This window comes from Triturus cristatus, chromosome 6, assembly GCF_964204655.1.
Source record: "Triturus cristatus chromosome 6, aTriCri1.1, whole genome shotgun sequence".
Taxonomy (NCBI): domain Eukaryota; kingdom Metazoa; phylum Chordata; class Amphibia; order Caudata; family Salamandridae; genus Triturus; species Triturus cristatus.
The window spans coordinates 198,352,141-198,366,271 of record NC_140589.1 but is presented as its reverse complement, the minus strand read 5'-3'; the positions used below and the strand labels follow the sequence as shown (position 1 = coordinate 198,366,271).

The following is a 14,131-nucleotide window of genomic DNA, read 5'->3' as shown; positions in this document are numbered from 1 at the left end:
CTAGTGGATCTTTAAAAAGTTCGGGGAGACCAATTTCTGTTAATACTGACTCCGCATAGCTAATTCACCTATACCTCTTCCACTTATCTATAGTTAAGCAGCTCTTTATTATTGATTGGGTGAGTGGCACAATCAATCAATCAATCATTTGTAGAGCACGCTATGCACCCATGAGGGTCTCAAGGCACTGGGTGGGGGCTACTACTCTTTGAACAACCAGGTCTTGAGAAGTCTCCTGAAGGACAGCAGGTCCTGGGTCTGTCGTAGGTGGATGGGGAGGGTGTTCCATGTCTTGGCGGCGAGATCAGAGAAGGATCTGCCGCTGGTGGTCTTTCGGTGGATGCGTGGAACAGTGGTGAGGGCGAGGTCAGCGGAGCGAAGCTGGCGGTTGGGAGTGAAGAAGGTGAGTTGTTTGATTTGGTATGCTGGTCTGGCGTCGTGGAGTGCTTTGTGGGCGTGGATGAGAAGCTTGAAGGTGATCCTCTTGTTGATGGGGAGCCAGTGCCGGTTCCTCAGGTGAGCAGTGATGTGGTTGTGGCGGGGGATGTCGAAGATGAGGCGTGCGGAGGCATTCGGAAAGCGTTGGAGTCTCTTCTGGAGTTTAGCCGTGGTTCCCGTGTAGAGGGCGTTGCCGTAGTCCAGCCTGCTGGTGATGAGGGCCTGGGTGACCATCCTTCTGGTTCCAGTGGAGATCCATCTGTAGATTTTGCGAAACATACGGAGGGTGTTAAAGTGTTGACTTGCTGGGTCATTCACAGAGATGAGTCCAGGATGAACCCCATGTTGCGTGCGTGGTTGGTGGGTGTCGGCGCAGCTCCCAGTGAGGCCGGCCACAAAGAGTCGTCCCAGGCAGAGGGGGTGGAGCCGAGGATGAGGACCTCCGTCTTGTTTGAGGCGACTGTTCTTCATCCATTCGGCAACGGCCTTCATTCCATCGTGGAAGTTGGTTTTGGTGGTGGCAGGTTCTTTGGTGAGGGAGAGGATCAGCTGGGTGTCGTTGCCGTATGAGATGATGTTGAGGTTGTGTGATCGGACGATGTTGGCGAGCGGTGTCATGTAGACATTGAAGAGGGTCAGGCTGAGGGATGATCCTTGGGGTACGCCGCAGGTGATCTTGTTGGCTTCGGATCGGAGTGGCGGGAGGAGGACTCTCTGGGTTCTGTCTGTGAGGAAGAAGGTGATCCAGTCCAGTGCTTTGTCGCGGATCCCTTCATTGTAGAGGTGTGAGCATAGGGTGTGGTGGCAGACGGTGTCAAAGGTGGCCGAGAGGTCTAGGAGGATGAGGGCCGCGGTTTTGCCATTGTCCAGCAGGGTCCTGATGTCGTCGGTGGCGGCGATGAGTGCGGTTTCGGTGCTGTTGTTGCTGCAGAATCCGGATTGGGACGAGTCCAAGGTGTTGTTCTCTTCAAGGAAGCGGGTCAGTTGTTGGTTGATGATCTTCTCGATGACTTTCGCCGGGAATGGGTGCAGGGAGATGGGCCAGAAGTTCTTGAGATCTTGTATCTCTCCGCCAAATTGAATGCCAAAGAAGGAGTGAGGCTAGTTGTATATAATCTGAAATATAGGGCAAGCCCAATTCCGTATGTAGAATCCAGTTTGTAAAGGAGGGGGGAGACCCACTACAGATTTGAAAAATTTATTCTCGATGGTTTGTAGTGGAGTTGGCGCTACCGCACCCCAGACCCTGGCACCATAAGTCGCTGCTGATTTTTCTTTAGCCTGATAAATATTTTTATCGGTAGTAAGGGTTTGGCGCCTAATTTTCTAGCGAAAGACTTTACCACAGTAATGCCCCTCTCCATCACCATCTTCCTTCCTTCCATCAATGTTGCCCATGACAGGTCTTTATCAAAAAGAATCCCCAAGTATGGGAAAGAATCCACCATCTCTATTCTTTCTGCATCCGCATGGAAGTACGACATTTTTTCTCTTTTTGTTGCCCTGGCTACTATTACAAAAAACTTGCTTTGGTTCACCTCCATTTCCAGTGAATCCATGAAAGAGACATATGCGGTTATCAGCCTTTGTAAGCCGAGCCCTGTTCTAGCAATTAGCACCGCGTCGTCCGCATAGGCCAAGATAGGTAGCTGTTGGGTTTCAGAAAGAGGGACATCCCGAGTGGCCACATTGAGTGCTTTCTCGACTCCATTTGTGTATATGGAGAAAAGAAATGGGGCCAATACACAGCCCTGCCTTACTCCCCTGGAAATTTTAAAAGAGCACGTACAATCTCCATTTTTGGTATAGCGGACTGATGCAGTCGCATTTAAATACGATTGTCTGATAAAATGTAGTATAGTTTGGTCGACCCCCATCATTTCCATTATGTTCCATAGCTTATCATTGACCACGCAGTCGAACGCTGCGCTCAGGTCCATGAATGCCATGTATATTTTCCCATCCTTCATTCTGGTGTACTATTCTATGGTCAGTGCTAAATTCAGGCACTGATTCACAGTACCCCTTCCATGCTGGAACCTATACTGGGCCTGGATTAAGATGTTGTTATCCTTAGCCCATCCCTCTAGAAAGGAGGAGGCGGACCATGAGCTTTGATGTTGTATCCAGCAGGGAGGTCGGTCTGTAATTCTTTAGGTTGGCCCTGTCTCCTTTTTTGTAAAAGGGTACTATGACCCCCGACGACCATGAAGGGGACAGGCCTACCATAGCTATACTATTCAAAATGTTCGTTAGGAGTGGTATCCATAAGTATGGGTTATCTTGAAAAAAATCAATTGGGACACCATCCGGTCCTGGGGCCTTTCCCAAGCTGCATGAATCCAGCCCTACTCTAACTTCTATAAAGGAACAGGCTAAAGGCACATGGGACATTTCCTCCACTGACACATAGTGGGGTGGAGTATCAGAATTTAGGGCAAAAATATTCTCAAAGTGTGAGACGAATGCCTCCTCATCGACATTTATGTCTATTGTTGGGTCATTAGAAATTTTAAAATGTGGTGCATTCACTATCTGCCAGAAATCACAGCTGTTTCCCGAGTTAGCTGCCTTATCAAGGTCGGCCCATAAGTCCTCCCTGATTACATTTTCTATGTTTTTTTGTGCCAATTTATATGAGGCCCGCAGCATTTTTATTTGTTCAGGGCTTCTAGGCCTAACTTTTAGAGCATGCAGCAGAGCCTTCCTAGCTTTTGTGCATGGAGAATCAAACCAGCCCCTGCCCTTTGCTTTATTAGGCACTTTTGTTCTGTAAGGGCCGATTTTATATTTCCTAAGATGTCACGGAAGGCTAGCACAACTTCCCCTGCTTCAGCTTCTGGGTCTAAACACAATTGTATATTGTCTTGTCTATATTTTACGATTTCATGAATCATCTTGATTTTGTCTATATGTGCCCATTTCAGCTGAACCCCATTTTTCCTATCCACAATTGGTGTATCGACATTGCTACACTTTTGTGTCTCTCATGTTGGTACCTTCAGCTCTAATGATTAAATAGTGTGGTCACTAAATGTCGTAAAGGAATTTTCTACCTTAACAACCCTTACCTGAGGAGGAGTGTTAAAAGTATGTAGTCAATCGTTGACTCCGCCCCATTTCGTTGAAAAGTTCTCGGCAAAATGTATTTTTGCAGGGTCTGGGTCACAAATTATTTCCATATTTAGGGAGGCTAATAACTTGGATAAGCCGTTGCCGTACTCACTGTGTGTAAAGTGATGTATTGGCTTTCCCCCCATATCTTCTAATCCACAGACAGGCAGTATGTTAAAATTACAGCGGTGAATGTTAAAATCACCTAACCATATGATATTTACATTCACATTCTTAATATTGCGTGCAGTATCAGTGATTGCTTTGTCAACCTCCCCCACAATTGAGTGCATATTTGAATCAAATCTGTTATTATAAAAATGTATTAGTAACCATGTCCCTTCCTGTTGTACCTCCAGCGTCAAGATGTGAAAGTTGAAATTTAATTGGGCGTTCATCTTTACTTTTACAGGTAGATCGTTCCGAATTAGGATCAGGATACCCCCCTTAGCCCTCCCCGAGGTAGATGGATTCACTTGGGTCTGAAAAGAGCGATATCCATTTATAAACACTGGATCCGTAGCTCATGTTTCCTGAAAACATACTATTTCGTGCTCTTGCCATGACTTTAACCAATTAATGTCACTCAGCTTGGGTGAAATACTTGCCACATTCCATGAGGCTATTTTAAATACCGTATTTTGGACCGCGTGGTATATTAAAGGTGACTATGCACTCTCACTAATAGCCATAATCACAGTGGGTTGCCTTTCACAATTCATTTGCGTGCTTGTATGCGCTGGCTGTAGTCAGTCACAAGCTTCGAGGTTGGACAGAGGCGCAAATCTGTTCACGAGCCTCCAATCAGATAGCCTGGAGTTACCCCAAGATGGTCTCACATCTGACTCTTCTTTTGCTGTAAGTAGCCCTGTGTTATCAATGGCGCGGGAGGTCTATAAAAGACTCAATACCACATAAATACACCCCACATTAATACACTGTATGCCACAAAGCAACAATCCACACAAATAAACTCCACACCATGCCACATAATTCCCTTCAACATAATTTTGCTCTACGCCACACAGTTCCACACCACACAATTCAACTCTATAAATTTCCATTCCGTACCACATAATTCCATGACCGACCGCACAATTCCCCTCCTCAACACAATTCCACTACACACCACATACAACCAATCCACACCACAGATTTCCACATCACTACACAATATTCAATTCCACATAATCCCACTCCACTACATGCCTTTCTACAACACACACTACAACTCCACATAATTACACTGCAAGACACATAATACCACTCCATATAATTCCAGTACACTCAATACCACATAATTACTATCCACACATTTCCACTGCACACCATGCCACCTAAATTCCACTACACATAACTTCACTCAACACCACACAATTCCACAACAAACAATTCCCATCCAAACTACATAATTCCACTCCACCCAACATACATCCACCCCCTCTATAACGCATGACAAAAAGACATTATCATTGACAACGCCATTAGCTCTCGGATTGCCGAGACCTATTGGCTTTGCCAGTCCTTGTTGTCTTTTATTCTGGCGTTCTACAGATACATTCAGTACTGTTTTTCAGCTCACAGTTCTGTTTATGCTTTGGATGTGTGTTTTTATGCCCAGAGCTTTTTTTACTCCGGTTTGGGATTCCTTACTGCAGGCACACAACTTCTATACGTTTACGATAGTTACTGTTAAAGTCACGCCCCCTCGCTAACTGGGACCAATAACCTAACAAAACCTGCCTTCAACAAAAAAGAATTCTCCGAAACGCATGCATTATTAGTTTATGTAAATAATGACTCCGCTTTAACACTAGGTGGATGGTACGGCAAACGAACAGAACAAGCATTGGCATAGCCAATAGGTCTCGCTTTTGGGACCTTCTAAGTATTTAGTTATGCAGCACAATATCCTTGGTGCAACCACATCAACTGTTGCATGGCTAAACACTTATAAGGTCCCAAAGGCGAGACCTATTGGCTATGCCAATGCTTGGTGTGGTTGTGTGTGTGGTTGTGTGTGGTTGTGGTTGTGTGTGTGGTTGTGTGTGTGGTTGTGTGTGTGTGTAGTTGTGTGTGTGTGTGGTTGTGTGTGTGTGGTTGTGTGTGTGTGGTTGTGTGTGTGGTTGTGTGTGTGGTTGTGTGTGTGGGTGTGGTTGTGGGTGTGGGTGCGGTTGCGGGCACGGGTGTGGTTGTGGGTGTGTGTGTGTATGTGTGGTTGTGTGTGATTGTGTGTGTGTGTGGTTGTGTGTGTGTGTGGTTGTGTGTGTGTGTGTGTGTGGTTGTGTGTGTGTGTGGTTGAGTGTGTGTGGTTGTGTGGTGTGTGTGGTTGTGTGTGTGGTTGTGTGTGTGGTTGTATGTGTGGTTGTGGTTGGCACCTTCTAAGTATTTAGTTATGCAGCACAATATCCTTGGTGCAACCACATCAACTGTTGCATGGCTAAACACTTATAAGGTCCCAGAGGCGAGACCTATTGGCTATGCCAATGCTTGGTGTGGTTGTGTGTGGTTGTGTGTATGGTTGTGTGTGTGTGGTTGTGTGTGTGGTTGTGTGTGTGTGTGTGGTTGTGTGTGTGTGGTTGTGTGTGTGTGGTTGTGTGTGTGGTTGTGTGTGTGGTTGTGTGTGTGGGTGTGGGTGTGGTTGTGGGTGCGGTTGTGGGCACGGGTGCGGTTGTGGGTGTGTGTGTGTATGTGTGGTTGTGTGTGTGGTTGTGTGTGTGTGGTTGTGTGTGTGTGGTTGTGTGTGTGTGTGTGGTTGTGTGTGTGGTTGTGTGTGTGTGGTTGTGTGTGTGTGGTTGTGTGTGTGTGTGTGTGTGTGGTTGTGTGTGTGGTGTGTGCGGTTGTGTGGTTGTATGTGAGGTTGTATGTGTGGCTGTGGTTGTGTGTGTGGTTGTGGTTGTGTGTGTGGTTGTGAGTGTGGTTGTGTGTGTGTGGTTGTGTGTGTGTGGTTGTGTGTGTGTGTGTGGTTGTGTGTGTGGTTGTGGTTGTGTGTGTGGTTGTGTGTGTGGTTGTGTGTAGTTGTGTGTGTGTGGTTGTGTGTGGTTGTGTGTGTGTGTGTGTGGTTGTATGTGTGGTTGGGTGTGGTTGTGTGTGTGTGTGGTTGTGTGTGTGTGTGGTTGTGTGTGTGGTTGTGGTTGTGTGTGTGGTTGTGTGTGTGGTTGTGTGTGTGTGTAGAAACAAGAATGGCGGCAATAAAGAAATTAATAATAGTGAAACTGAGTCAGCGGGAGGGACCATGCGAAAAAACAACCTCCCCTAGGGATGGGATTTTTCTATGGGCTGAAAGGAAATTTCTGTACGCCAGCCCCAATGCCCTAGACGCCTTGTTTACAACAGCGAGGACGTCGATCAGGTGTGCCAACGGTAACCCGGGCCATTTGCCCATGTGACGCTTGTCTAGTAATTAGTGCAGCCTGCCAGGTGAGATAATATTGCCGCATGCATTGCACAACCCTCCTCGTCCACCCGCGCATGCACCTCTTACCCCGTAAACGAAACAGGAAGTACCGATCCACAACCGGCACATGCAGCCAGGTTGGATTCCGAGTCAATGGGTGGAATCATTGTTTACTTTTAGAAAACAGCGGCGAGAAAGACCACAAGAACAAAGCACTCAACCTTCCGCACACGTCTATATTTAATGAGCCCCAGTTAAAAAGTGCGCCAGCGCACTTTGCTGCAGTCAATGGGTTGCTTTGCATATTTATGTAAAGCGCTGAAGTATACGGATTTCTGGCAACAAAAAAAGAAGGACAATGTGGCCACAAAGATGACTCAGTACAAAGCGATAGGTGGAATACTTCAACTAACCTGGCCACAGGTCATTCCCGTGTCGCATTCCTGCCCATCCATTACAGGCAGACACCAGACATAAGCAAATGAATATGAGTCTAGTACCAAAAGGGACTGTCCAGACCGAATTGCTACCCTGCGAACTCTCTCCTCTAAAAGGAAACAAAAGCAACCCCAGACCGGCTTCAATGAAGGGTCAGGCTTGAATTGCAAAGAGGACTGGGTTCTTCCCAAAGGGCTGGAGAGCAAGCATGTTTACTAACCCCATTGTCAACAAGCATCGCGGCACCGGCGCTTTACTTTGAACATTAAAAGTAAAGCGCGGGTGCAGCGATTATAGCAAAAGTAAAGAAATCGATTTTTTTTCTATTTCTTTACTTTTGCGAAAGTCATCACGGTTCTAATGACCCGTGAAAGACTGCTGGCAGCCGGTTGCGCGTGTGCACGCTCGCGTGAACGCAAGCGCTAGGCCAGCCAGCAGCACTTTGAAAACTCATCTACAAAATGTCTCTCCGAGTAGCGCATACGCGCTGACTCGGCGAGACCTAAAAATGGGAGGAGAAAAAGCGGGATGCAGCAAGAATAAATTGCGTAACACGCGGTAAAAAAACGTATCAGGCATTCCTTTCCGTAGTGCTCCGCGATTCTCCTGCAGCTGCTGGTGTTGCTGGGCTACCCGTAAAGATGTATTTTCCTGATCCCGTTGTCGCGTTGCTGCTTAGTGGTTTAACTCTCGTTTTTCTAATACACATTATAAACGGACGGAAAAGCGACAAATACAGCAACTTCCCTCCCGGACCGAGGCCGCTGCCGGTCATCGGTAACCTGCACATCTTGAACCTGAGGAGACCTTACCTGACCTTACTCGAGGTGAGCGCAGCGCGCGCCTTTTAACGCCACAGCAAATGGACGTTCTGCATTGTTTAGAGTCAGTGCGTGTTTCTTACTTAAAGAATCGATGCGTGTTTGAGATGAAGTAATCCATACCCTTGGGTGAACCACCATGGATCCCGGTACTCGAGTATTCTAAATTAAATCTTTGCATTATCGTGCAAAATCCAAAACAGATACAATAGCTAGCTTTTCCTTACTAGTGTGAGACACACGGGGACCACGATTACATGAGTTGCATTTGTACACACTGGTGGTGCCAAGTGACGTGGTTTCTGCAAAGCTTTGTCGGGCAAAAGTCATTTTTCAACTAGTCAATGGATGCAAAGGAAGGCCCCTGCACTGGAAACTTTCCTGGTATCATTGAAAAATCACCCGGCAGCTGGGGCCATATTGATACATACAAATGCAGAGCTATGCACAAAGGAGCACACAGATTCACGTTACATACAACTTTTACTAAGGAGCAAACAAACGGAGCAAACTTAACTTGCTCCTTTGGTGTGCGTTTACGTGATAAAGGAGTTAACTAAGGGGCATATCTACAAGGCGGCGATAAAAAATTATCGCCGCTTTTGCGGCCGTTTGCGGCCGAAAAGCGGTGATAATTTTATTGCTATAATAGCAAGGTCACGCTATCGCATAAAACTTTGCCTTAGCGACTGAATTCCGAACGCCCATCTTTGCATCTCTAACGAGATGCAAAGTGGGCGTCCCTCCCTAGGATAACGGGAGAAATGTCCTAGCGACATTTCTCCTATTATCAAGCCTCACGCAAAGCAGCATAGCGACAAGAAAAGTAGCGATAACCTCTGTTATCGCTACTTTCCTTACGCCTGCTTTGAAACTGACTTAGCCATGATATCATATGGAAGGTGGATATCATGGCTAGGTATGTGAGACCCTATCAGCAAGCTATCGCCAAACTTCGTGGGATTACCGCTGGTTTTCCAGCGATAATCTCACTTTTGGCAGTTAGCGCTTGGATTTCTATCGCTTTTGAGATAAGCGTTGCTAATAGCACGCTATCTCAGCGATAAAAATCCACGCTAGCCGACGACAATTATCCTAGCGCTAAGTGCGCTTAGCGATAATTATCGCCGGTTGTTGCTGAAATGCCCCTATATGCATTAGAGCAGATTTACAAGCCCCTTGCGCCACTTTTGCGTCACTTTTAACATGGGAAAAGTGACGCAAAAGTGGCGCAAGGGGCTTGTAAATCTGCCCCATTATCTTTAGTGACAAAATGTCACAGGTAAAACTAAATAAGTACTTTTCAGGCCGATCTGGTCATGAAGCTCCACCCTGTGCTATTTCAGAAGCGAGTGGCACACAACACATTACCTCCTCGTAAGTCTTCCTCGCCACCAGAGTTACGCAGTGGGCTTTAGCTCTACACCAGAACACTCCAAAGCAAATTAGTATCCCATCCCTCCCCAACATGGCCTACCATCCTCACCCCTGACCCAGTATGAGGGGAGGGTCGACCCATCCCTGTTTTTTTGTTCTGCGTGCAGATTCTCCAGAGCGTGATGTCGTATCAGGTAAGTGGGGGCAAGGTCCTGCTCTAGCAGGTCCCTGGGCCCTGGGGAAGAGGCCCTGCATGAGCGGGCTCATGCATTGGGTGTTTTCCCCACCTTGTGGCTAGCGGCCCTTGCACTGTTGTCTTTATTGTATCCCTGCACTAGCGGGCTCTGGCGGTAGCGGGCTCCTCTGTGTGTGTTCAGCCCTGCCCTGCCCTAGCGGGCTCACCTGTTGTTTGGCCGTTTCTACTCCCTTAGCCTTGTGGGAAGACTGGGTCGTGCGCAAACCCCGGTGTTTCGGCCCTGCGCGCCTTTTCCAGTGACATGCGGTATTCACGGGTGGTCTGTTGGGACCTGGGGCCCCTGCCACTTCCCCACGTGTCTCCTGGTCTTGGCTAGCACTGCGGTGGGTCAGCCGGAGGTTTTGTCGGCCTACGGTCTTCTAATCTCCAGGGGGCGGCGCCTCCTGCTTGGCTTCTCTGCCAGGGGGTGGGTTGTCTGGCGTGGTGTGCTTGCAGCCCTCCCTACTTCCTTCCGGCACTTTGGGTGGTCCCCGTCACAAGGGCGGTGCTTTGGCTGTGTCGGGGGCCCTCAGCCTCTCTGTCCCTTGCTGTGCCTCGTGGGAAGGGGCTCTGGTTGGGGTTTTCCGGCAGCTTCATGGCTGCTGGGTCCGTGCCGCGGGACGATTTACAGGTCATGCCACAGCCTCTCTCTCGCACTCGTTCCGGGGTGCCCTGGGTCCTCTGGTGGCCTGTGGGCCGGGGGGTGTTGCTTTGCGGGGGGTGTGGCAGTGGGCTGGGTGCTCTGCACCTGATGGTGCATGGCACGGCGGCGTTACATCTGGCAGCAAGCGGGCCCGTGAGCATTTGTCTAGAGGGGGTCTTGCGGCCCTGGGTCCCATTGTGGGGTTTCCTTGTGCTCCTTGTTGGCGCTCCTGGCGGTTTCTCTGTTTGCCGGTGTTTGTGTGCCAGTTGGCCTCCCTGTTTGTAGCACGTTTTCCGACGTTGCTGCTTGACTCTGGTTGGCGCTGCGGTGCTTCGGTCTCTTCCTCTTCCCGTTTGGGTCAGGCAATCTTCCGGGCTCAGCTTACGTGTCCAGCCCCGGCCACACCCTCCCTCCTTCCACTTCTCTACAGGGGGTTGGCGGCTGGTCCTACCCTGCTTGGACTCCCCTCCTACCGCCTCAGTGGTGGTGGTGGTCTGTCCCCGGGCTGAGTGCTGTGCCCCTTGGGCGTGTGGCGTCTGGTTGCTGTGGGTTTGTCAGCCTCTATTTTTTCTGTTTGCCTGGGGGTTGTGGCGGTTGTCGCTTGCACTGTGTAGATGTGGCTGTTTCTGCCCAATCTCGAGCCAGGATCCTTTTGGTGTGTCTGCACCCACAGTGTGGCTTCCCTGTGACGTGTGCTGGGTCAATGGAGTCTGGTCATGGCGCATATTTTCCTTGAGGATTGCTTCTGTTGTCTACCCCTCTTCGCCACTGTTGTGACCTAGGGTGTAGCACCCTGTGCCTATTCCTTCATCATTAGTGCATGTTGGGTGGTTCCATGTGGTTCTGCCCATGGGCACTTGGCTCACTTTGAGTTTCTGGTGGCAGGGTGGACTGGTTGCCAACGGGCATTGGTGCACCGTTACTCCATCTGGCTTCCCCCTCCTTTTGTTGGGGGTCTTTGCCAGTTTTCTTCCCTTTTGTTGCTCTGCATTGCCCTTTAATTTGGCTACGCCCTCGCATCTGGTGATGTTGCTTGCGTTCCGGCCTGGCAGCGCTCACTTTTCTTCTATGTTTTTATGCATTTGTGTCCGGTCGTGGCTGTCCGTATGTTATTGTTGATTGCGGCCGATGGCGACTGTGTGTGTCCATTTTTTTGTTGCCCTTTGCTTTTGTCTGCGACCTGGATCATTGTTGGTCTTTCAGTGGTATGGGTAGATTCGTTTGCTCTGCACCCTTCCCTGTCTCCTGTCCTCACAGCATCTGTGCTTGTGCTTTTCTTTCCATTATTGGCCTCGGTGACCGTTTGTGTTGGGCGCTGCCCTTCTCGGTCTGGGAAGATGGGCTAAGTTTTGTCCTTTGTCTTTCTTTCCCGGTTATGCCTGTGGGCATTCTGCCCTGACGGTTCCTGTCCTTAGCCTACTGCTGTACCGCCCTGCACACCTTGCTCTTATCTGGTCTACCCTGATTGGTGCCTGCATGGGTGTACGCCTAGGCACGCCTTGTGTTTTTGGCTGGGTGCCTGGTGCTCCGGTGACCAGACGGTCTGGGTTGTGCTCTTTCTCGCACATCCTGTTTCGGTGGCATTTCTCTGGTCAGGGAGACCATGGCCCTGTGGCTTGACCCGCTTTATACCGGTTGGTGTTCCCATACCTGGGCATGGCCAGGTGTGTTCTCTGCTTTTTGGGCTCCCACTGTGCGCCTGCCGGCTTGAGGGCTCTGTTTGCTGCTCCCTGCCTGTCGTTTTCTGCTGTCATCTGGGGATCTCTTATTTGTGTCCCGGCATCGCCCTCTTCCATCTTTTGCCTGTGGTGTTCCTTCTCTTGTCACCGGGGGCTCCTGTTCTGCGGTCTGCCAGTGGCCCTGTCTCTGCGGCTTCGGCCCGCTTGGGGTTGATGGTTGGTGGAGTCCTCTTCCAGGGGTCTTCCTCTCTGGTGCCCCCTTCCTGGGTGCTTTTGACTTTTTGCTGGCCTGCGGCACTGGTGGCCGACATTGGGTTCCTGTTCTGTTTTGGATGAATTTATTTGCCTGCATGCGGGTTGCAGGTCCTACTTCCGGGTTTTGTGTGTACTTCGTTTGACTTGTCTGGGGGTCGTCCCTGCCCTTCAGGGTCCTCCTGTTCTGGTCTGGACAGTCTTGCTGGTAGTGGTGGCCTGCCTCGTTCCGTGGCCTTCGGCCATACCACACTGGTGACACCTGGTGCCGTATGGTCTCATGTGTGCAGCTGGGTCGGGCCTGGTTGTTCCCTGGCTGGCTGACCACCTGGGACTGACAGTTGAGATTGGCCATTGCTGGCGTTCTCACTCTAAGCGATTTCTCTCCTAGGGTTGGTGTGGTGTGGGGCGTTTTGCCTGCATGGGTTTTTCCCACCTTGGCCTCCTTATCCCTGTGTGTGGTCGTGTTTTGTATGTTGCTGGCCCTGTTTGGGTGCTGGTCAGTGGTTCAGTTTCTGAAGGGGTTGGGTTCTGCCCTGCCCTGCCTTGCTTTTGCTCTCTCCCCCCACGCTCAGGGGTGTGGTTGCTGGATGCATTGTTGTTCCGTGGGCCGGTTTCCCTGCTTTCATCCGTTTCCTTTGTCTGAGCTGGTTTTGTTCACAGGGGACTTTTGTGTGTTCTGTGGTGGTTCAACGGCGAGGTTCGCCGTCCTTGGTTTCCTCTGCTGGGGGTGGTGGCCGTCCAGGAGTTCTGAGTGTTCCCGGATCTTCCTTCCCCATTGCGGCGCCTCCTGTTTCCTGTGGCGGTTCTGGTTTTCATCTTTTGGCTTCTGTGGTTGGGCCTGATGTCTCTGGGATGCTCCCTGGCGGCGATGGAGTTGCTTTGGGTCTTCCATTGCCCGGCATCTCTTCTGTCTTGTTTTCTCACCTTTGGGGGTCTTTTTCTCATTGGTTTAGGGGTGAGGATGTTGCCTTTTGGCTGGAGTGATCGTCCTCCGTGCGAGTGTCCCGGGTTTGTGTCTTGGCTCCGTCGCTCAGCATCCGGTGTTTCTGTGCTGTTCTCTTGCTCTCCCCGTACCTCACTATGGGTGAGTGTGTCCATCTGGCGCAGCTCTGGACTGATGCTCATGTATGGCGCTCTGATACCTGTTTTTTTTCAGGCCTTTTTTCGCGCTATTGTGTTTCTGGGAGTTTTTGACTCTTTTTCGGTGTTTCCAGTGAGGGGGTTTTTGTTTCCTTTTTGTATGGTTTGCCTTTGGCCTGGCTCTTTGGATGGCATTACGGGCGTCCCGTGGCCCTCTGCTGCGGCCTGGGACTTCTTGCCTTGCGCCTTTCAGGGTTCTTCCATTGGTGTTGCAGGCCCTTCTGGTGGGTCCGTTGGTGCTAGTCTTCGTATTCCTCGCCTTGGTGGGGTTTTCCTGAAGGTCGGTTGGGGGTGCTGTGTTCTTCTGCGCTCTCCTCCGTTCTTGCGGGTCCTGCTGTTCTGGTTTGTGATGTATCTGGTTCCTGCCTTTCCTTCCTCGGGTCCCGTCGGTTGTTGCCCTTTCCCGGGAAGGTATGTTGCCTTCTTTCCCTCCGGCAGTTGGTCTGGGGTGGATTCTGCTCTCTCGCTGTTTGGCGTCTGTGGGGCTGGGTTGCATCTTCTTGCTGCTGGGTCAGTTTGTTTGTCTCTTTTGGTTCCTCACTCATCCTGGTTTTACTGGGTTGCAAGGCCTCTCTTGCTGGCCTCTGTGCACTA

At 50.0% G+C, this 14,131-nt stretch overlaps 1 protein-coding gene across 3 annotated transcripts in view; it reads left to right on the top strand.

The window, feature by feature from the left end:
- Positions 1 to 7,979: 7,979 nt before the first annotated feature.
- The window catches only part of LOC146816633 (cytochrome P450 2K4-like), a 481,215-nt gene continuing 475,063 nt past the window's right edge, over positions 7,980 to 14,131 (top strand). For 2 of the 3 annotated variants that reach the window (XM_085610514.1, XM_085610511.1), the window contains exon 1: positions 7,980 to 8,214. In XM_085610514.1, the coding sequence (XP_085466640.1) occupies positions 8,029 to 8,214 (186 nt within the window). In that variant the 5' untranslated portion in view covers positions 7,980 to 8,028. The remainder of the gene's footprint in view (positions 8,215 to 14,131) is intronic. The other variant, XM_085610513.1, reaches the window with a different exon arrangement.